Source organism: Acomys minous (genome assembly GCF_964271855.1).
Source record: "Acomys minous genome assembly, chromosome: 12".
Lineage (NCBI taxonomy): Eukaryota > Metazoa > Chordata > Mammalia > Rodentia > Muridae > Acomys > Acomys minous.
The window spans coordinates 88,794,266-88,818,288 of NC_140493.1; the positions used below are offsets into that span (position 1 = coordinate 88,794,266).

Here is a 24,023-nt window from a genome sequence, read left to right on the forward strand (position 1 = left end):
AGTCTAGTTAATTATAGTCATGCAGAGTGTTTGTGGATGGATATATACCCAGCGCTTGTGTCAGTGTAACATGGATGGATGGATGCTCTGTAACCAAGCAAAACTAACAAGCTATGAATCATGAGTTTAGGTTGCTGCTAGACACGGGGCTTCTTTCAACTTTTATGCATATCTGAAAGCTTTTTAAACCTAATATTATAAAAATATATACGGTTGGTTCGGCTTTAGCAGTTTAGAAACCATTGAGTTTATCCACTGTGGTCTCTGAAGAAACCGTAGACTTCCTTAATTTGAAATGTAATAACACATATTTGAGGTTTTTTAAGAGTGATGGTTTTCTAGGAATAACCTCATTATTTCTGAGCTAAGTAACAGAAAGTAGCTAACTTTTATACTTCTTTAAAAACCTTCTGGGCCAGCAATTATTGAGAGCTGAAATTCAATTCAAACATTCTGCCCAGGAGATCTTGAAATTTTGATTTTTTTTTTTTTAAGGAAAGGCAATTTCTGACTTTTCTCATAAATTTGATAAAAGGAGAGCTAATATGAGATTGGTAGTCCAGTAGGAAATGGAAGTCAATTTTACATTTTTTTAAATCATTTTATAGTATTAAAAATGACAGAGGTCAGAAACAAAGCCCTTATTCTTTTATTGAACTAGAATTGAAAGTGGCAGAAAATCATTTTGGCCCCAAGTGCAGTAAATGTTATCACTAAAACATGCTGGGGGACATTAGGACAGTCTCTCAGGTGCCGGAGACGAGAGTTCACAAAACAAAAAAACTGATTCCTTTTCTGTCCGTCTCTTGGAGTTATTAGATGTACAGGGGATGGAAGTGTCCTGGTTCTAAGAGGACAGGAGATGGAGTCTGCATTGCAAGCTGGTAATGTCTCCATTCGGGAGAGGCAAAGTACAGCAAATGGGCTGGACCCAGGGCTGTGGGATCCAGGGCCAGGGAATATTGTGCTTACAGTGTGAGATGCTGTTGAAAATGGAAGGTATAAAAGGGATGCTATTTGTTGAAAGACCTTTTGGGGGAGCTGGAGAGATGGCTCAGTGACTAAGAGCACCCCGGCTGTCCTTGCAGGGGACCTGGGTTCAATTCCGAGTACTGCACAACAGCTTACAACTGGCTGTAACTCCAGTTCCAGGAAATTCGATGCCCTCTTCCGGCATAGACATACATGTAAGCAAAATATCCACACACATAAAATAAAATGAAAATAATTTTAAAAAAACCGTTAGAAGATTTTATTTAAGAAGGAGATTAAACAGGAGCTGCCAGCAGCTATTTTGCTGTGAGAACCTGGTGGGAGTGAGATTTCCAGTCCATCCGGGAAAAAACCAATCATTTTGGAGTATGCAGTGTGATTATGCCTCAGAATTTTGTGTAAATGAAGCAGGTTGGCAGGCATATGTTTGCTGATCCAAAAAATGATTAAAATTCAGAATAAGTGTGACTCTTGTGAAATTAAGTTTTCAGGTTCCAGCCAGTGTTCTGTATGGCCATATGGTATAACCAGAATTAATTGCTGTTCCCAGCCTCTTACTTGCTTGCTGAATACTTAGGTGCCCTGTTTGAAACACTAGAGAGTCCACAGACATACTTAATCACAGGAGATAGCGGCCTGACAAGTCTGTGAAGTGTGTGTAGCTAACAGTTGCTTAGAAGAAGCTTCTAATGCATTCTTGCTTCTCTTCCATGCCTCCCACCTCCCACTCTGTGTTTTTATAAACATATATTATATATATAATTTTATATATAATATATGTTTACATGCATATAATACATAAACATATATAATTATATTTACATAAAAGTTTATATATTTACACATTATATCTAATTATATGTAATTTTATAATTATATAAAGATGTTTATATATATATATAAAGTTAGAAAATGGATAGGTGCATAGAAAGTTTAGAAAGAAATGGATGAACGAGTGTCAGAACAATGTAAATAGATAAGATGAAGCAAGGAATAGTCTTTGCTCGTATTTAGAGCTTTGCTTCTCCTGGGAGTCCGGCAATGCAGACTTGCAGACCTACTGAGTCGGAATCCACCTTTGATGACTTTTGTCTAACACTCTAAATAAATCTATGATGAAAAGCTGCAAGATTCTTGTCTAGATATTGGAGTCCCACCGGAACATACGCACCAGACACTCTCTCCGTCTCTGTGACTGTCACCAGCCCTCTACCCTGGCTACCTTCCCGACTCAGCTTCCTGCTGCCTCCTCTCTGCCGCCTCTTCTGTTGCATTGATGGCTGTCTCCTGAATCCTCCCCTGCATCCCCTTGTCCTTCTCTGGTCCATCTTCAGTTATTTATCACTTAAAAAAACATATGTGTGTATGTGTATGTATATATACACATATATTAACATATATATGGGTACTTTGCCTGCATGTACATCTGCACACCAGAAACGGCATCAGGCAGTTGTGAGCCACCATGTGGGTGCAGGGAATTGAACTTGGGACCTTTGGAAGAGCAGTGAATGCTCTTAAGCACTGAGCCATCCCCATGGTCCAGTTACTCCAAGTTGTCACATCCGGATGCTGCTGCTGGTACTTAGCTTCTTCCACGTATCTGTTTTGTTTTGTTTGTTTGTTTGTTTGGTTGGTTGGTTTGGTTTGGTTTGCTTTGGTTTGGTTTTTTGAGACAGGGTCTCTTTGTTTAGCCTTGGCTGTCCTAGACTCAATTTGTAGACCAGGCTGATCTTGACGGCTTGCTTTGCTTGCCCTTTCTCAGAAACTCTTCCCACAGTTGAGCCTCCCTCTCCTTTACTGTGTCTATTTTCTTTCTTAGGCTCTTGCTTGAGTTCATTTTTCCGCTCCTCCTCAGACTCCTCCCCCCACCCCAGGCTTGTTTTTTTCCCTGGGGGTGCCCAGTTCCACTGCTGAGCGGCAGTTCCGTCTTCAAGGCTCCGGGTGTTTCAGGAACCCTCAAGCTGTGAGAGCCTCGGCTGTCTCCCCCATCAGCAGCCACCCTCCTTTCTTCCAGGCCTGTGATGAGTCATGGTGTCAACCATTTTGCCTTGGATGTCCTAGGGTTTCTAGGGAATGTAGTTTGGGGGACAGAAATCTAAGTCCTTCCGCCTGAGAAATAGCAGCACCTTGACCCGTAGCAGCGATCCATAGACACAGGGGATAACTGGGAAGGAGGGGGGGCGGGGGGCGGGGAGCGAATTCGGCACCAGCTCTGCCGTCAGCCCCTAGACATTCCAGTTTCAAGGGGAAACATAAACCCTGTCTTAAACCCCTGTCAATCAGGTTTTCTGTTCCTGTTGCTGGAAGATTCCTAACTGCTAAGCGTCCAATACTGACCCGGGCTGTGTTCCACTCTCCTTCAGAGTCTCCCTCTGTTATCCCTGGGTTAGGCCTCCAGAGCCCTGGGAGTCCCTGCTAACCTCTCTCTCTCCTCTGTCAACAAGGCCTACCGACTCCCATCCTCAGCGAGCGCGTTCCCATTTGAATCCGTTCTGTTACGGGCTAACCGTTAACCTTCTAATAATCTCTCCCTCCCTCCTTTCCCTCCTTCCTTCTGTCCTTCCTTTCTCTGTTCCTTCCCTCTCTTCCTTCATTCCTCCCTCCCTCCCTTCCTCCCTCTCTTTCTTTTGGGGACAGGGTATCACTATGCAGACGAGACTAGTCCCAGACTCACAGATGCCCACCACTATTGTGTCAGCGTGGTGCTCCTCTTTCGTTTTCTGCCTCAGCTTACTACTATTTTAGTTTATTTCAATTTGTTTTGTTCCTCTTCTTATTTTATTTTATTTTATTTTTTTATTTTTGGTTTTTGAGATAAGGTTTCTTTGTGTAGCCTTGGCTGTCCTAGACTCGTTTTGTAGACCAGGCTGGCCTCGAACTCACAGCAATCCATCTGCCTTTGCCTCCCGAGTGCTGGGATTAAAGGTGTGCACTACCAACGCCCGGCCTCCGTTTTGTTAAAAGAGCAAGTTTTCCCCAAAATGGTACTGTAATCATCTATACCACAGGAGTGCCACTGATATTGACTGACAGCCTATAAGTGAAAAAGCAGGGTGGAAAATGTATTAAATCTCCCTGTGAAAAATCTCCGAAAGCAAACAAACAAACAAACAAAAAGATCAAAATGTCTGTGGTAGTAATTTCTGGCAGGTGGAGTTCAACATTTTTGTTTGTGTTTTCTAACGCTCTACGGTGAATACTTATTTAATAACAAGTTACCAATACTAAAGTCCCTCATGACTTTAATAAGTGGGCAGAGATGGAAGCGTTGGAGGAAATTTGGTTCCCAGGTGGGGTAAGGCCTGGTACTGAGATGGAAGGAGCTGGAGAAAATGAAAATGGAGCTTTGGCTGAGCAGCTTGGCCTGGGTCACTCTGTGTAAACAAGCAGCTGTGTCCGGGGGTGTTTCCTGCTATGCCTCAAAACACACACACACACACACACACACACCCCGGTGAGATTAATTTTGAGTCATGTGACATGCTGTCCTCCGTTGAGTACTTTGTGATGATCGCTCTAGAACGTGTTGGGATTTTTTTTTTTTTTTAAAGTAGAGGAAGTTCACTGTCAAGGCCCACATGAAATGAGGTATCTCTGACAGGACGACTTCCGTTTCCAGCGTCATCCCTTTGAGCTAACACAGGATGAATTCTTCATTAGAAAGGGATTAGCAGCGCTCTCTAAGCCTATTTAGCAAAGCATTTGTATTTGTCCGGCCACTTTTCCCGAGCTCTGGTGTTTGAGTAAACCATTCACTTCCTCCTTCTCAAAACATCGGTCACCGTGATTGATTTTTATGTTGGTCATAAAGAGAAATGGAATCAACTAAAAGCAGGGTGGAGATTACAGGGTGGAAGTGGTTAATTTACTTAGCAGCGTGTATTGGCTATTTGTTTACATTAGGCTCCATGCCAGGTGATCAAGACAGTGTCACATGAAACATTCTTGTTTTCCTAGCGGCTCCCGGAACCAGTGAACGGCCAGAGTCATCACAGACACGCCTGCTCATAGATGCCTCTCTTAGAAGACCTCAAATGTTTGATTTTAATTTCTCTTGTGTGTGGCGTTTTGCCACATAGAGATTCACTGATGTTTGACGGCCTCTTTTAAAATACAAATTCATCTAGAAAGTTAAGAGTGTTTGTGTTGGTCAGTTTTCGGTCCTGTCCAGTGATTTCCTCCTAAGTTTTCCATCATCCCCGCACCCCCCCCCCAAGTGAGCAAATCCTGTGGCCATCAAAGTACTGAGAATAAGTGATTGTTGAGTGCCTACCCCATAATAAGACCTCCATATATATTACTGCTTTCAAGACATAGGAAAAACTGATGAAGAGGGACTGGAAGATGGGTTTGAAGCCTATGAAATCCTTTGTCCTTAGCTGGTGTTCTGTTGCTGTGAAGAGACACCATGGCCCCAGCAGCTCTTATAAAGGAGAGCATTTGACTGGGCCTGGCTCACAGTTCAAAGGCTTTAGTCCACTGTCATCATGGCGGGGCATGGTGCAGGCAGACATGATGCTAAAAATGTAGCTGCGAGTTCTACATCTGGATCCACAGGCAGTAGGAAAAGAAAATTACTTACTAGGGCCAGGCTTGAGCTTATGAAATGCCAAAACCCACTCCCCAGAGACAAAACTTCCTTCAACAAGGCCATGCCCAACGCCTCTCAGATAGTGCCGTTCCCTGGTAACCGAGCATTTAAACACAGGAGCGAGCCTATAGGAGCCATTCCTATTCAAGCCATGGCAAGCCTGACATGGCCATTGTACACATGGATTCACAGGAGCTGTGGTTGCCTGCATGAGTCCTGTGTAGGACTGGGCCCATCATCGTTCAGGCGTGGATGGGAGAGAGGCATTCACGGGACACTGTTGGTCAGGTGCCTCCTCAGGGCACTATCGGCCCTTGATGGGTGCTGTGCCGTGGCCACCGGTGAGTTGTTTATGCCTCATGCTGCAATGCCTCCCTAGTCCTCCCTGCTCAAGAAGCCCTGGTTAAACCCTGTGGGTCACAAAAAAAAAAAAAAAAAAGCATCATAGAGGAAAGGGGACATGCTGGGAGCAGGTGCTGGCAGGGACTGGAGGGAAAGAAGGGGAGGAATGTGACCAGGATTTATTGCATACCTGTATGAAATTATCAGAGAATAAATTTAAAAATTAATTGAAAAGAGGCACAGGGGAGAAACATGGCCTGGGGCCTGGGAAATGAAACACATGAAGACTTAAGAGGCAGGTTTGTGAAATTCCTCTATATTTTATGTCTTAGATTTCATTTTTTTAAAAAAAGATTTATTTATTTATTTATTATATATACCAGATCTCATTATAGATAGTTGTGAGCCACCGTGTGGTTGCTGGGAATTGAACTCAGGACACCTCTGGAAGAGTAGCCAGTGTTCTTAACCTCTGAGCCATCTCTCCAGCCCCTTATATTTCATTTTTTTTTAAAAGATTTTAAAATTTTATTTTTTTAATTCTGTGTATTTGTGTGTATCTCTGTGTTGGTGCATGCACATGAGTGCAGGTGCCCACAGAGGTCAGAGCTGTTTGTTGGCTGTGAGCTGCCTGGCATAGATACTGAGTCCCAAACTCAGGTCCTATACAAGCAGAGTTTGTGCTCTCAATCACTGAGCCATCTCTCCAGCTATATTTCATTTTTTTAAATTATTGGTTCTTTTTTCTGTTCGCCCCCCCCCCCCCGAGATAGGGTTTCTCTGTGTAGCCTTGGCTGTCCTGGACTTGCTTTGTAAACCAGTCTGGCCTCGAACTCACAGCGATCTACCCCTCTGCCTCCTGAGTGCTGGGATTAAAGGCATGCGCCACCACGCCGGGCTCATTTTTAAAAATTATGCTACAACAAATGTTCCCAAATTCTAAAAGAATGACAGAAAGAGAAAAGCCAGTGGCCATAAGTGTGTTGAGGCACACTTATGAACAGCACACAGTGTTAGTCAGTGATTCCGGGGCTCAGAACAACAGCAACACAGGGTCCGTTTCCTCACAAAGAGTGAAGCCGTCAGAGACTGTCCCGACTGCAGAAGAAGAGAGACACCTACAGCTAGCTCTCGTCACACACGCAGGTCTAGCCTTCCACAATTTAACTTCTTTAATTTAGTCTGTACAGCAGGGGTGTACGGTGGGCACTGGTAGAGTCTCCATTTAGTAGATGGGAAAACTGAACCTCAGAGAAGTAACTCATGTGTTCAAGGTCACACGGCAGGAGATTCTGGAACTGGGATTTTAATCTAAGTCATGTCCAGCCTTGACTGAGACTCAGTTACTTCATAGAAAGTAAGCTGGCGCAGTTCAGTCACTTCTAAAAAGTACAGACTGCTAAATCTTATATATTACTTATGTACATCAAAATGAAAAATGAGTAATATCAGTTTATTCATTTATAGGCTCAACAAAAGCTTGCTGAGCATAGACTATATACAAAGTGTTTTTGTGATAAGCACAGCACAGGCCTTTTGGGGCAAGAGAGACCCAAGGCTTATCTAAGACTCTAATTTGTAGGGTTACTGTTATGCTCATGAAGGTGTGTAACACAATTCCAGTTAGTAATAGACACTCAGCAAATATTTCCAAGGAACTTACAACCTGCTTGAAAAGACAAGGGGAAAAACATGCACAGGTAACTAAAATCCAGGACACACCGAGGCAAAGGATTTAGGAAGGGAACAGACGTGGAAATATTCGGAGAAGGAGCCGGCTTCTGCCTGGAGGGCTGGAGAAAGCTATTGGCAGTGAGTTGGCGTCACAGGCTGGCTGTGGGGAAAGGCATGGGGCGTTTTGGTGAGGCACATTGCACACAGAAATAGCAGATGCAGAGATGCAGAGGACACGCCTTGGAATCAAAGCATCATAGGAAACGTGGCTAAAAGGACAGATGGAAACCCATTATGGAGACTTGGGGCTGAATTTGAGGCATAAAGCAGGCCTCAAGGGGAGGGATTTGTCAAGGAAGGGTGCTTTGCAGAGCTTTGGACAGTCTGTGGGTCTTTGGCATCAGGCTTGAGGCGCTGAGAGGCAGGAGATGGAAAGAGAAGAATGGAAAAGGTTTTCTGCGTTCCTATGTCCAGAAAAATGAGAGAAAAAAAATCTCCTTTGTTACTCTTTCTGTTAGTTTCCAGCTTTACCAAGGCATGTGAAACTCGGTTTACATGTAACATACAACGTATGTAATATACAGCATTCGGTGAGCTTGGTGTCTGTAGGCAGGAACGTTCAAAATGGCTGCCGTTATGCCTCAGCTTTTGATTGGCTGGTTGGTTGAAGGCTGTTTACTATGCTGCAGATCTGTTGTGAAAATTGACTAGATCTTTGAATCTGGCCCCAACAACTTACTATCATCCATTATCTTGCTTCAGGAGGCAAAGTCCAAGCACCCTAGAAATGAACTTTTGGAACATAGCTTATTTGTGACCTGGGGGTGACCTCCTCGATACTTTCTTAGCAGTCAGGCAGTGGTACCACATGCTTTTAATCCCAGCACTTGGGAGGCAGAGGCAGGTGGATCTCTGAAGCCAGCCTGATAGAGAGAGAGAGAGAGAGAGAGAGAGAGAGAGAGAGAGAGAGAGAGAGAGTGCGAGCGCTGGGTGCAGAGGCACACATCTGTAATCCCAGCACTCGGGGAGGCAGAGGCAGGCAGATCTCTGTGGGTTCAAGGCCAGCCAAGGCTACGCAGAGAAACTCGGTCTTGAAAGACAAAAACGATAACAACAATTTCTTTTTTTTTCTAGTGTAAATTTATTAAACCATATTGTAAAGACATGTGATATCACAGGACTAGATGCTCTCTGCCATCAACATGATCCCAGAAGAGGAAGACTCATTTGCTGGCAAAGGCCATAATCTGTTCTTTGAGAGGAGACACTGCGTTGGTTGCTTGTAAGCCCCACATCCTCAGAAGGCAGTAATTGACAGAGCATGTGTGTGTGTGTGTGTGTGTGTGTGTGTGTGTGTACGTGTGTGCGCCATGGCACATGTTTGAAGGTTAGAGGGCAACCAGAGGAAACTAAGCTGAATCTGCTATGGGTATAGACCCTCATCTTCTACAGTGTTTAAAACAGGATCTCACTCGGGAGGCAGAGGCAGGTGGATCGCTGTGAGTTCGAGGCCAGCCTGGTCTACAAAGTGAGTCGAGGACAGCCAAGGCTACACAGAGAAACCCTGTCTCAAAACAAAACAAAACAAAACAAAACAAAACAAAACAACAAACCAAAAAACAAAAACAGGATCTCTTGCAGATTGCCACAGGACATACCAGACCGGCTCACCCATGAGCTTCTGGAATCCTCTTGTCTCCACTTCCCATCTCCCTGTAGGAGTTCTGGGGTCACAGATGAGCACTACTGAATTTGGCTTTATGTGGGTTCTGGAAACCCAAACTCCAAATCCTCATGTCTGCACAGCAGGCAGGGAACTCCCCGAACCGTCGCCCCAGTCCTCCATTGAATTTTAGCAATGCCAGGGAAGCGATGGGGAGAGAGTTTTTCTTCTGAGCAGAGCCTGTTGGCCAGGGTGGTGAGGGAGGCCTCTCCGTGTGACTGGGGCTAATTGCTACGACCTGCTGGACACTGGCAGTATTCCAGCCTTCTCGGGTAAGGAACGGAGAGAGCGTTTACACACTGCCTTTTGTGTTCACAGTGTTCTGGCAACGTCTCGCGACATTTCTCAAGGCAGAGGCTCCCTCGAAGCTGGGAGGCCTGAGACCGACTGACTGCTTGGTTGTGGTTGAACCAGGGGCCTCCCTGGCCACACACCTAGTTGTGCTCACGAGACTTTGGATCAAAGTCTGTCCTGTATTTTTTTATGATTTAGAGAACTGAGATGTGATGTAAGGCTCTGGCCCCTATTGCGATAGGTCTGTACAGGGAAATCTATGGCAAAGAGTGGGTGTGTGTGTGGAGCTAAGGAAGGAAGGAAAAAGGGAGGAGGGGCAAGGGAGGGTGAAGACAAATCAGTAAGTAGGCTGAGGTGAGTGGAGGAAAACTGTGAGAAATCATTTCTGAATTTTTTTTTTAAATCTACGTCTGTTCTTGACCAAAAGAAAGTGTATACTGAGGAATAGAAGTTTTTTAATGAACATTTTTAGCAATTCTTTGGTGACTGATAAAAGCCTGCTTCCTACAGTCTGCTTTTGCCTGTTTATTCAGATTTTTTTTTTTTTTGTAAAACATGAAGGGGGGCGGGAATAATATTATGTCTTTAATTAGAAGTCTGTTGTTATTTTTCAATTAATCTGTGTCAGTAGCTTTAGCATTTGTATTAAATCATTTTCTTCATGAAGGCTTTTAATGAGGAAACAAATTGATTGTACTTATATATTGGATACTTGCCACTTCAATGTGTATTCGGTCGTGTCTTTTGAGGCATGTTCTTGCTGGTCATCTTGTGGTTAATCTTTGAAGCCAGACTTTGGGAAAGAAAGAAAGAAAGAAAGAAAGAAAGAAAGAAAAGAAGAGAGAAAGAAAGAAAGACAAAAAGAAAGAAAGAAGACAAACTAACAACAGTAACAAAAAAATATTGCACTTTGTTTGCATTGAAGAATTTATTTGTTTTTGTTTGTTTGTTTATGAGACAGGGTCTTAAAATAGAGCCCAAGTTGGTCTTGAACTTGTAACCCTCTGACCTTAGCCTCCCAAGTGCTGGGATTGCAAATGTGTGTAGTTATCCCTAGCCACCTGGTGAGGATTTTAATTTAGCAAAGCAGTCTGAATTTTAGCTTCCTCCTGCCATCCCCCTCACACACACTCCTTCTGTTTTCCCCCTCTGGCCTTTGTGTGAGTAGCTTAAGGGGAAATGAAGGCACCCCGCGTTTGTTTGTCATATTTGGAACAAACCTATGCTCTAGCCTAGTCTATAGTGTGCCTTGGGGTGCACGGCCTCTCTTGTGCCGTCCCTTCTCCTTGAGATATACCGTACAGCAGCTTGGCACTCAGAGAGCTCTCACTGTTTTCTGATTTAGCAGCAGGCGTTTCTTGAAGACAAGCTCTAAGCCGCTACCTCTTTCAGCTCAAGGACATAGTGAGATCGTAGTGTGTATGTGTGTGTGTGTGTGTTGGGGGGGGTGTAGAGTGCACAGGTGTGCCGAGAGGGAGATGGAGCCGAATCTCAAAGCACCAGCCAGTGTTTGCCGAGGAAGGAGGCACAAAAGAAAAGGTGTGATGGCTGCAACATGTGGTAGCAGAAACGGAGTAGGAGACTTTGCTCCCTGAGAGCTGGGACGAGGCATGGAAAGATTTGAAGCAAGAGCCTGTTAGGTCATTAGACTAATGATGGTGCTGATGTTAGGAACAGCTGATGTTGATTAGAAGCCTGCCAGGTGCCGGGTCCGACGTTCATCTCTTTATGAAGACTGCCTCTGTTAATTCTCAAGAAGTATACGAAACAGGAATGCTTTTTTATTTCCTAAAGATGAGGAAACGGAGTCTGTATCGCAGGTCTCACCATTAAAAGATAGAACTGGGACTCCAGGCCAGACTTCTGCATAGCCTTGGCTCCTTCTCAGTTGCCATGCTACTCTTTTCACCGGCACTGAAGATGCGGGGTCAGAGGGAGCAAGATGATGGCAGATGGACCACTTAGCATCCGGCTATAACCGGATGTCGTGGTGCAGTCTGAGGGCGTGGATGAGTGGGTTTGGTGACAGCAGAGACGAGCTAAATGGATGCTAAGGGAGCCAGCTTGAGGGCTGCTGGGATGTGCAAACCAATAGAGAAAGAGGTGGAAGGGTTTCTTAGTTCTAGTTGAGTGGATGGTGATGCCAAACACTGACACGAGGGAACACAGCAGCAGCAGCAGCAGAGATTTGGGGGACTTACAGTCTCTTCTGCTTCTGAGTGTTTTGAACTAACAGCAAACTATTTAGCAAGGACGGACACCGCTGTCAAATCTCCGGCCATTGGTCTCCTTCCCCCGGCAGCTGGGGCCCCCACGCTTGTTTCTCTAGCCTTCTTCTCCACTCTTGTCCTCTTACCTCACAAGTCTAGAAAAGTCCTAACCTTGATAGATTCTGCTTTCCAACTTCTCTGCTCCTGTGCTTGGGCAGCTAATTGGGGCCAGAGGAAAAAAAATGATGCAATCGAGTTGCCACCACCATAAATCCTAGATGAGCACTTAATGATGCTGGCAGTTAGTTCACAGGCTCCAGGCCGGCAGTTGCTTCCGTTTCCCTCAGTACCTACCCCTAGCCTTTGCCTCCCAGCAAAGGGACAACAGGCTTTTGGGTTGGAGCTCACACAGCATCCTGCCCCACACCCTCCTCAAACATACCTGCTCAGTTGCCATCTGCTCTCCTGACTGGCCTGCTCTCTCTATAGGCTGGGCCTGGCCTCTCTGTGAGCTCCCCACTCCCCTATCCTGTCAGACTGCTGCTTTTGTCTGATCCTAAACCCTCCCTCAATATTCTTTATCTGCAAAATGACAGGTTCTGGCATATTCCAGGCTTAGGCTCTTCTGGGTCCCAGTTGTTTTTGTTTTGTTTTGTTTTGTTTTTATCATTTTGGTCTTCTGGGTCAATGATACAACCTCCATACAATCTGACTGTTTTAGACATACTGGTCCAGGTGGTGTGTGTGTGTGTGTGTGTGTGTGTGTGTGTGTGTGTGTGTGTGTGTCCGTCCTTAATTCCTCACACAATTTCTGGAAAATAGCAGGCATTTATTAACCTCATGGCTATGGAGGGAGTGAACACAGCGTTTGTAACCTAAGGTATAGTGGAGAGACACATATTGTGGACCGCCTAGATGAGTCCCAAAAGGGTGAAGTTGGAACTGTCCTGGACTTGCTCTGTAGACCCGGGCTGGCCTCGAACTTACAGTGACCCACCTGCCTCTGCCTCCAGAGTACTGGGATTAAAGGCATGCACCACCACGCCCGGCTGAAGTTGGAACTTTTTTCTGTAACTGTTGCCACCAGGTGAATAATGCAGCTGTGGTCATAGCAAGGAAATGCCAAAAACATGCTAGTAAGAAGTGTTTGCCTATGAAGATTTGCAGTGACTTTTATGGAAACTGTTTTATTTCCAAGCAGACAGCCCATTTTAAAACCTGTCCCTCATTCTGCACAAGATAAACTAAGGTGGCTACACAGTATGAGCTTGTAAATTCCTGTTGGGGATGGGGGGCTTAGTGGTTAAGAGCATACACTACTCTTCCAGGGGTCCAGAGGTTGACTCCCAGCACCCACATCAGGTGGCTCACAACCATATCTAGCTCCAACTCCAGGGGACCCACCTCCTCTGGCCTCCATGAAAAAAAAAAACAAACCACCTATCCTGCAGGGTATAGGTACATTTTGGGGTACAGTTGGACATAGTCAGATAGTCCTGTATATGTCACTTTTCAGTTTTATAAAATTAGGGCTAAGTTAAATGGTCTTAAAGGTCCTGACACTTAAAAAAAAAAAAAGGTCCTGACAATTGTAAAACCCAGTGAGTGTCGGGGTCTCAGTCAAGGGTTCTGCTGTTGTCAGTTGTTCACAACAAGGTGTCCTGGCAGTTGATGTGAATTAATCTGGCGCCAGAAATAAAATCAACTTTCCAACCATCAAGGATGACAAAAATCATGGAGACAATGTTTAAGATGTGATCATCAATTGGAGTGCTACACGCGTGAGCATCCTTTGTCATCTCCGGTACCCAGGCTTGGAACCAGAAGCCATCTTGGACTTTTGTCTGACAGCTGGCTGTGGCCTGTCTCCAAGTCTTTAATCAATCTCTTGCCTTTTCGCTGCCTCAAGCTCCTCTGCCTCCCAAGCGCGTTGCATATCTCTGCCAGATTTGACTTTACCAGACAGCGTCTCACCCCAAAAGACAAACAAACAACAAACAGCTTTCAACGACTCCATTTTATCTTCAGGGGGAAAGACAAACACTAAATTCTGACTTGACATTGTGGTCTTTCATGCTACCACAGTGTATCCAGTTAGCGTTTTTTTTTCTTTTATTACTTCGGTGAGTTATATTTCATTGTCCCTTGCGTGCAGGGAGGATGGGGGACTGTGAGGGCAAAGAGTGGGATTTCCTAGTAAGGAACTAGTCCCGTGCTGGAAAGTAGAGAAACAATGCTGGAAAGTAGATTCCCCATTTTTACATCAGAAAGCAGAGCTGTTGACTGATCGCGAAGAGCTCCTGGTTTCTTACTACTCGTATCCAGAATGGATCAACATCATCACATGGGTGTGTGTGTGTGTGTGTGTGTGTGTGTGTGATGTGAAGGGACGTGCATGCTGTGATTGCTATGAAGCACATGTACAGGTCAGAGCACAACTTTGTGCAATCAGTTCTCTCCTTCTGCCTTCACATGGGCTCCCGGGACAGAACTCGGCTTGTCAGGCCTACACAGCAAGTGCCTTTACTCACTAAGTCACCTTGCCAGGCCCAGAGTAGGTTTTTTGATTGACCTGGCAGTTGGCTGCATGTAGGGAAAGCTTACAGATGACTCCAGTGGGAAACAGGGTGTTATTTAATCTCTTTTTTTATTATCTAGGAATGGGGCTTAAAGAGGATGGGGAAGATCATGGTGGGCTACGTTGTCAGGTATCAGACGATGTCACTTGTTTGTTCGCTTAGCGAGAGTTTAATCGTGACCGCGGTCTTCTCTAAAGAGGAGAGCACTGTTGTCATCTGGGGTGAGTCTCTGAAACTTACACACGTAGACTCAGAACCACATAAACATTCCCAGGATCTTCTCAGGACAAATCTTTCTGTTGTTTGAGTTAGACGCATATTGTCTACCGTCAGCACATTATTTATTATTCCATAATCCAAACTGTCAGCGCTCCCTATGTAGCTATCTTATCTTTTGGACAAGATTCCAAGTTTCTCACAGGTAGACACAAGGCATTGCACATTCGGCTGCATTGAAGGAACTAGGGCCAGACGCATCATCTCTCCATCACAGGCCTTCCTTTGGATGTCTGTCTAAGGCTGGTGTCTGGACCCCTGGAACCCCAGGCCTCTGATTCCTCCACCAGGTACCTCCAGCAGATGGTGCCATTTTCCCATTCCTGCTCTTGGGTGCCTAGGACCACATTATCCTCTGCCACTTGCTCACTCTTTCTGCAATGGTTCTGAGACGCTGGCAGTAGAAAGAGAACTCAAAGCTCAGAGGGCACCTTCTCAAGTGAGGAAGAGGTTAAAGAAACCTCTGGGATGCCCAGACTGGAGGCAGACTATTCAGCAAAGCCATTTTCTTGGGCGCGAAATCAGTCTTTACCACATGGCTCATTGCCCAAGGTCAACAGGAATGGGCTTTGTTGGTCTTCTCAACTCCCCATTGGACACACAGCACAGTAGAGTGTCCACTTGGATCTTAAGAGTCCATTCCTATCATCAGAACGACGCTTCAGTCAGTATTAGTCTTTGTGGTCTGTGTGGATATGGGCGTCATGCAAAAGAGATGCTCATGTGGGGCGTGGGAGCCATTCTGGACGGTGAACATCGTGAACGGCCCACCCATTCAGAAAGGGCTGGCGCCTTCTCACAAAAGTCATTACAAGTGATTTGAGTAAGCAGATGGCTTATCAAGGCTGGGAAGGCATGGTATGCCTTATATTAAGTCACAGGTAAAAATAACATTTTTAGTGCTTCGGTTGCAAAAGAACCAATCATCTAGCTGTTCAAAATCTGTAGCCTCCCAGATGTTGACCTTTCTGGATTGATAGTTTTATAATGCCAGCAGAGTCCTGTTTGTGTCTAACCCAGTGCATCTCATAATTTAAAAAATTTATTAGGTTTGTGTGTGTGTGTGTGTGTGTGTATGTGTTTGTGTGTGTGTGTATGTGTGTGTTTGTGTGTGTATGTGTTTGTGTGTGTATGTGTGTGTGTGTGTGTGTGTATGTGTGTGTGTGTGTGTGTGTGTGTGTGTAGAGGCAGGGGCATGCCATGGTGGATGTGTGAAGGTCAACAGACAACTTTCTGGAGTTGGTTCTTTCCTTCCTCCTTGGAGACAGGGCCTCTTATGTTTCTCAAACTGGGCTGCATACCCAAGCCTCGCTGGCTGGAGAACCAGCAATCCTCCTGTCTCCACATCCTATCTCACTGTAGGCAAACCAGATTATGGATGTGCACTGATTCACCTGGTGGGTTCCAGGCTTGCACAGCCGTGGTTTTTGCATGCTGATCCATCTCCGTTGCCTTCTTAGCCTTTTTGATGACTGCAGGGAGACCAGGGAGTCACTGGCACAGCTGGGGTTTTCTCCAGGGGGAGAGAGAACCTATACTATTTTTTACCCCTTTTTAGGGAGTTTATGACTCCCCTGAAGACCAGCTGTGGATTCTGACTGTACTAACAATGCAGTTGCAACTTACCTTAACGCCCCAAATTTGCTTTTACATTGTAGCCACTACGAAAGCAGCAGGTGTGGGATTTAAGAGTTTGGGTTCTTCTAGAACAATTAGAGCTGAATAGAAATCTTGGTTCTGTCACTTAAAAGCTGAGACATCTTAGTCAAATGTTTGGCTCCCTGAGTCTTGTTTGCATCTGTCACACGGAGGTTAGTAGGGGTTTGGGGCTGGGACAGTGGCTCAGTGCACACTCCAGCTTGCTCTACAAGCCTGGGCTTGGCTGCCTAGAACCCAAGTCAAAAGCTGGATGCTGTACACAAAAGCTGGACGCTGTAATCCCAGCGTTCTTACAAGATGGGGTGCAGAGACAGGAATCATCGGGGGGCTTGAGGGCCATCTAGTCTAGAGTCTTCAGGAGAGGGAGAAAAATATGAGACCTGCTTTAAAACAAAGGTGGAAGGTAAGAGCTCTCTTGACTTCCTCTGACCTCCACATGTCCACACTCACACATACCATTGGGGAGGGGGAGAGGGGAAGGAGAGACAGTTTTAAAATGAAGAGTTAATAATATACTGACTTCCCAAGGTTACTATAAACATTAAATAAAATATGTGAAATGTATTCATAGCACAATGCTTTAGCATACGTTAAGTACTGAGTTTGTACATTATTTTATTATAATTAGAAAATGGAATTATTTTTCCTTCTGAGGTAGTTCCAGCGATATTAGGATCCTTAGAGTTGTTTGTCTGCCTCCTGCATCAGGATCTGTCTAATTAGCCGGTCAAGAGATGAAAGCTCGAAGTAGTTTTTCTCCATAATCACATTTATTGCTTGGCTTTGTGGTCAAGAATCTGACCACTTCTCCCCGACCCAAACTAATGGTTTAGAGTCAATTGCTCCATTTTCAGCAGAAATCTAGTAATGCATCCTGTGAATTAAGGTGGTAATTTAGAATAACATGTTTGCAGTTTCTTATTAAAATGTTTGTTTAGAAGCCAATTGCTGTTCTGGGTGGATATGCTGGTGTATACCTGTAATCCTGCACAGGCAAAAGGAATCCATAAGCCAAGGTTATCCTGGGCTACATAGTGAATTGTAGGTCATTCTGGGCTTTAGAGTAACACACACACATACATACACGCACACACGCACGCACGCATGCACGCACGCACACACACATGCACGCACGCACGTGCGTGTGCACACAGCCGGTTGCCAGCCTTGGAAACTGTGTCTGCCTTGCTAATACCACAGACTAGTTATTTTATCTTTTGTATTTCTTGTTTTCCTTTGTAAAATGGGCTTACTAATAAAAGAAGAATATTGAAAAAGTGGGCGGAAATGATTGGAAAGGTCTCAGCTACACAGTGAACAGATCCTAGCTTTGTTTTGTTTTGGTTTTATTACCATTGCTACCAGTTTGGTGCCTTCTGGGGCTCTGGTTTCTCTCAAGATCACAAACTCTTTCCTTTTTTGTTTTTTTTGTTTTTGTTTTCTTTTCTTCTCTGTACTTGTCTTCAAACTGAAGTCCATTTACTAATATCTTTAATTTAAAAACCCTGAATAGCAAACTTTACCATGTATGTTTTTATTTGTTTTGTTTTGTTTTGTTTTTGAGACAGGGTTTCTCTGTGTAGCCTTGGCTGTACTGGACTCGCTTTTGTAGACCAGGCTGGCCTCGAACTCACAGCGATTCACCTGCTTCTGCCTCCCGAGTGCTGGGATTAAAGGCGTGCGCCACTACACCCGGCTAACCATGTACATATTTTAAATTTGTTTTCTTTATATGCACATGAGTGATTTGCTAGCATTTAGGTCCGTACACCATTTGCATGCCGGATGCCAGCAGCGGCCAAAGGGTATTGGATTCTCTGGGACTAGAGTTACAGGTGGTTTGCCAGCCCCCTCGTGGGTGCTGGGAGTGAAACCTGGCTCTTCTGGAAGAGCAACCAGTGCTCTTAACTGCAGCGATATCTCTCCAGCCCCACGCCGTGCGTGTAATTTAATTTTTGCATACAAAATGAAAAGCTGCAGGCCAGCTACATGTGAAGACACGCTTGTCTGTACTGAATAAAGATAACCACCATCAATATGGCACACAGCATCTTTTTTGGACTCATGCTGTACTTGTCTTCCGCACCGCACCCCCCACACACACACACACCTTCCCCCACCTCCTGCCCCTCCGCCCCCATCCCAAATTCTATTTGCATGGAGCTGGTGAGTCTGAGTGTGGGTCCTGCTGGGTAGTGATAGCTTCCCTTCCCTCCAGAAGCTGAAGGTTCCGAGAGAAGATTAAAGAAGTATTTGTTATCTCTCTGCACAGGCCCGATAGGAAATTCTCAGAGGCCTTCGGGCTAGGCAGAACTCCGTGTGCGCACGCGCGTTTGTGCGCTTTTTTTTTTTCCTCCCGCACTCTTCTTTTGCAGCCGTTGTATCATTTAAAACATTTAGCTCCAGATTTGCCGTGTGCTCTCCGCCTTAAAGAGAATTGTTTCCAGAGCGAAGCGGAAGAATTGGAAGATTTAAGCAAACGCCAAGATTTAAGCAAACGCTTCCCAGAGAGCACGGCAGGTTCCACACTGTGATGAAGAGCGAGCCCAGGATATGAGGTGAAGACCTCAGATGAGTCCCTCAGACAGGAGACTCGGTTGACATTGCCGAAGCTTTACGGCTTCCTTTTAGAAGTGCCCTCTGGGACTGGGGTATAGTTCAGTTGGTAGGGTGCCTGGTTAGCATGAGCAAAGACCTCGGGCTTGATTCCCCAGTGCAGCGTAACACGGGATATACCAGTACACACCCGTAATTGCATCACCCGGGAAATGCAGGCCAGGGATCGGTAGTTCAAGGCCATCTTGACGCACAAGTTAATTAGCACGTCCATCACCTCCTGCCCCCAGTTGTTTCTATTAGAAGAATGGGGACTGACTTTCACGCGAGCTCTGGTGCCCCATATTTGACCACGTCCCCTGGATGGGGAGGCCTGGTGGCACTCAGAGGAAGGATAGCAGGCTACCAAGAAGAGACTTGATACCCTGTGAGCATATACAGGGGGAGGAGGTCCCCCTCAGTCACAGTCATAGGGGAGGGGAGTAAGGGAAAATGGGAGGGAAGGAGGAACGGGAGGATACAAGGGATGGGATACTACTGAGATGTAATATGAATGAATTAATAAAAAAATAAAAGTTAAAAAAAAAAAGAATGTGTCTCACCTACTCCCTTCACTACTTTCAGTATCTAGTATAGTTTTGTTAGCTAGAGTCACACACCATTCGTTAATTAGATCTTGTAACTTACCCATCTTTTTTGTCATTGTCATTGTTACTCTTGTTTAAGTCTTTAAATTTCAGTTTATTGCTTACGTGCATGAGTATTCTGCCTGCACGATTGCCTGTGCATCACGGGCGTGTCTGGTACTTGCAGAGGTCAGCGGAGGGCATTGGACCCCTAGAGTGGAAAATTACAGACAGCTGTGAGCTGCTAGGTGGGTACTGGGGAATGGAACCAGGGTCCTCCGGGAGTTCAGCCAAAGCTCCTACCTGCTGAGCCATCTCTCCAGGTCCTGTTGGTGGTGCTAAGGCAGGGTTTTGCTATGTAGCTGAGCTGGCCTCAAACTCAGGAGGCCAGCTGAGTTCGCCCTCCTGGGAACTGGTGCTGTAGGTGTTTGCAACAATACCTTGCCAAGCTTACACAATGTATCACTGAAAGTTTGCCAAAAATGTTTAATTACACTAGTATAAAAAAAAATAAAGTTGATTCTGCTATTTAATGTCAGTTGTGTAAGACAGCTCCCCCCTTCATCCCTGTTAGGTGGATGTTTCTCAGCAAGGGACCTTCTTACAATGAAGTTCCTATTGGCAGAAGCCTAATCCTAAATCTGTGTGAATTTATCACGTGGTTCATCTTCTTGACTAACAAAGAGAAGCCAGGACATCTAGTTGTTGGGGTGGGGATAGTGAGAGAAGGAGGCATGAAAAGAGGCTGAGAATGTCAATAACACGTTTTACTTATTTAACAGTTTGCTCAATTAGCACACATGTCTGTCTGTGTCATGTGCATGCCTGATTCCCACAGAGGCCAGAATGATACCCCATCCCAACTTGGAATTGAAGTTCTAGATGGTGGTGAGCCGCCATGTGGGGTGCCGGGAATCGAACTAGGGTCCCCAGGAAGAGCAGGCAAGTGCTGTTACCCACCGAGCCAGCTCCAGCCCCCTCATTTCTTGTACTGTTTAGTTAGATGGTGGGTAACGGTAAGAATCGGGCGCTAGAGCGATACTTCCAGAGAAGATGGAAAGCAACATGTCCACCTGTCTGATGCGTTGCTCGTTTGGTCATTGCATTGATGTGAGTACAGACTGCCCTCCACAGGCTCCTGTGTCCTGACACTGTCCGGAAGGTCATGGAACCTTTAAGACATCCGGCTGGTAGAATGAAGGTGCCAGGGGGAGATCCTTGGAAAACTCCAGCCCTGGCCGTTTCCTGCCGAGCTCTCCGCTTCCTGGCTGCAGCCGTGCCTGCCACCAGCCACCTTTTGCTGACAACTTGCTGCCTAGGTTTTATGTCTTCCCTCACCAAGATGGTCTGCTTTCCCCTCAAAAACCGTGAGCCAAGAGGACGGTTTCCTTCCTTCCTGCTACTTGTTCTACGTTTGGTCGCAGGGACGAGAAAAGTCCACTTCCCAGCCAGCCATTCGACAGGAAGGCGTTTTGTGCAGTTGTCAGCTGCACTGTGCTGGGTGGAGACTGACCCACCTTACAGTCACAGGCTGTAACCGTAATTAAATGTCTGCCAGTCCTAGTGTACGCGTACCCTTCGCCCGGATGGACGTCCCTTCTTCCGGATGTCGAAGCCTTCTGCCTCCCACCAGCTCTTGCTTCCCACCTCTTCTCTCACCACCTCCTTCCCCCTCTCACCTTCCTCTACCCTCTCTCTAACCTGTTGTTTTATATCTCCTTTCACACAGCAGCTTTCTGCTCTGATTTCGTCTTTTCTAAGAACTTCCCTCAGACCACCACCTTACTACCTTTGTGACACGTTAGCCTCCCACACAGGGATCACTCACTGCTCCATTTCCCACAGTTTTCAGGAGGGGCAGAGCTGAGGGGCTGACGTTCCTAATGTAGCCAAAACCTCACTTGAGTCTTGCCCACACTGGACGACATCTTCCGCCACCCCCAATATGGCCTTTCCCTGAACCTTCTGTGGTTACGGACCCTCTTGGTTTGATTAAAAATGTGCACTTTTCCTCCTAGAAAGCCTCAGGTGCAGATCCCCCAAGAGGCCAAGATGAGGACAGAGAACCAGCCCTCCTGCGTAGTGGTGTGGGAAGTCTTTATCTCTGCTCAAAGAATTAAGGCGTAGTCATTATGACCCTGTTGGAGTTAACCAGGGAAGGGGAGATGAGGGCGTGGGGAGAGCGAGCATTTGAATGTTGCCCTCTGAGGTAAAGAAAATGGGACAGGAGATGGAGAGCCTGGAGGGGTGAGGGGAGGATGTGCAAATGGGGACAGGAGGCCGGAGGCAGTGGTGCACTTCTGTCATCCCAGCCCTCGGGGAGGCAGAGGCAGGCAGATTTCTGTGAGCTTGAGGCCAGCCTAGTCTGCAAAGTGAGTCCAGGCCAGTCAAGGCTACACAGAGAAATCCTGTCTGGAAGAACAAAAAAAAAAAAAAAAAAAAAAAAGAAAGAAAGAAAGAAAGAAAAAAAGAAAGAAAAGAAAAGAAAAAGGTGGGGGTGGGGCAGGAGATGGAGAGATTGAAGGGGGGAGAGGGAGGGTGCGCTGCATTTCACAAGAGCACACAAGCTGATGGGAAGAGCGAAGCTGAGAGGAAGGGTGGCCATACCCTAGAGGAAAAATCAATACAGAGTAATGTAAGTTTCCTGTGAAGGCACTAAATAGGCTTTTGTGGGTAACCATCATAAGTGACATTGTTTCTGTGGGGGGAAAGATGTAAGTCGGGTTCCATAGAAGTGATTTACAAGTGACCCATTCCATCATGGCTGTTCAGGGCTTAAGACCTCAAGGGTTATTGGTTTTGCCAGTCATTCACGGAGTTGGAGGAGAGAGGACGGTGCTGGGGATTGTGTGGGCCCTGCTTCATTTCTCCGCTCTCCCACTACCAATGTGAGACGACCCCGGTCCGACCATCCGGGCCTCACTGGTACACTTAAAGAGTGAGAGCAGCGGAGGATGTGTTCTCGGTCCTGGGGTTTGGGTGGTTATAACCACAGGAACACCACTGGTGTTTGTTATCCAGGCCGGTGGTGCTAATGGCTCTGTAATCCGCAGGAAGGACAGATGTCTCAATAAAGAGCCATCCTGCTCAAACCCTGAAGCCACCATGAGCTTCCTTTCTCGGTCATCCCTGATTTAGTTTGGTTTTTTAATTGACTTTTATTTTATGTCACTGGTGTTCTGCCCGCATGTCTATGCGATGGTGCCAGATCCCCCTGGAACTGGAGTTACAGACAGGTGTGAGCTGCCATGTGGGTGCTGGGAATTGAACCTGGGTCCTCTGGGTGAGCAGCCAGTGTTCTTAACCGCTGAGCCACTTCTCAAGCCCCCGCCCCCTTAGGTTTAAAAGGCACTTTCCTTAGTTGTTGCACTGATGTAGCTTTTGAGCCATTTAAGAATCTTAAAAACATCAAAGGTACTTGCTTTTCTTAAACAAAGCCAAGCTCCGGCTGATGATTGACCGATCACCGAGCTTTTTTTGGGTGGGGTGGGGAGATTCACTCTATAGACATGGTATATTAACCAAAATTGAGACATTCAAATTTGACTGATGTCCGTTCTTCTCTCTTGTATTTTTTTTTAGGTACTGTTGGGATTTTCAGCCCCAAGGTGAGTACGCCTTAACTATAAGTAGTTTTATATTAAGAATGTGTCGATGGCTTCCCTATCTTCTCCTAAGCCTCTCCACACAGCACTACTAGCCATTTCTGAGCCAAGTCAGTGGAGTGTTTAATTAACCTTCACCCCACTGGGCACCCTGTCCCCCCCCCCCCCCCCCGCCAACGCCCTGCTATTTCAGCAACAAGAGGCGCCATGCCTTGGGTGTCTGCTGGATTATTTTCCAGAGCCAGAGCAATAATATGCTTTTTACTCCTTGAGTTTTGTTAAATGCCAACAGAATCCGGCAACATTCAAATAGAATGGTAGCCAAGTTCACAATCAAATCCCTGGGTGGGTTCCAACTCGACTAATCCTTCATTTGCCCCAGAAAGAAATTCTAGCGTGTTCTATCCTCTATCACCCGTGTCCTTCCACACGGACTGTCTGGCAGCAGAGAAGTGTCAGAAACGGAGCCATGTGGAATTCCCACTAGAACAACGCTATCACATTTTAATACGCGCCTCACCGCAGCCTCTGTGCCTCTAATTGCTTCCCAACCATTGTTTTCCCTGCCTTTTCTTGATGAATCCCAGCATCTGGCTTGATTCTCAGAAGCACGCCAGAAGACAGCTGTGTGCAAAATTAAAAATAAAGGATGAGATTAGAGCACATTTGTAAAAGGTTCAAAGTTGGAATGTTTTTGAAACTTCAAATACTTGGCCAGCGGGTGTGCGCAACGCTGCCCCTGTCATTCTCTTAGGTGGCCTGGTTGAGGGTGGCGGCTGTGGCAGCATCCTGTGCGTTCCTTATCTCAACTTAGGAGACGCAGGGGTTTTCACTTTCTCAGAGGATTGCAGCTTCGCCCCACACTTATGGAACGCATTATGAATTGCTTGGC

General features: G+C 45.9%; 1 protein-coding gene across 2 annotated transcripts in view; it reads left to right on the plus strand.

Moving 5' to 3' along the window:
- The window catches only part of SKAP1 (src kinase associated phosphoprotein 1), a 293,558-nt gene that overhangs the window by 33,983 nt on the left and 235,552 nt on the right, over positions 1 to 24,023 (plus strand). For both annotated transcript variants that reach the window (XM_084749211.1, XM_084749210.1), the window contains exon 3: positions 23,109 to 23,134. In XM_084749211.1, the coding sequence (XP_084605337.1) occupies positions 23,109 to 23,134 (26 nt within the window). The remainder of the gene's footprint in view (positions 1 to 23,108; positions 23,135 to 24,023) is intronic.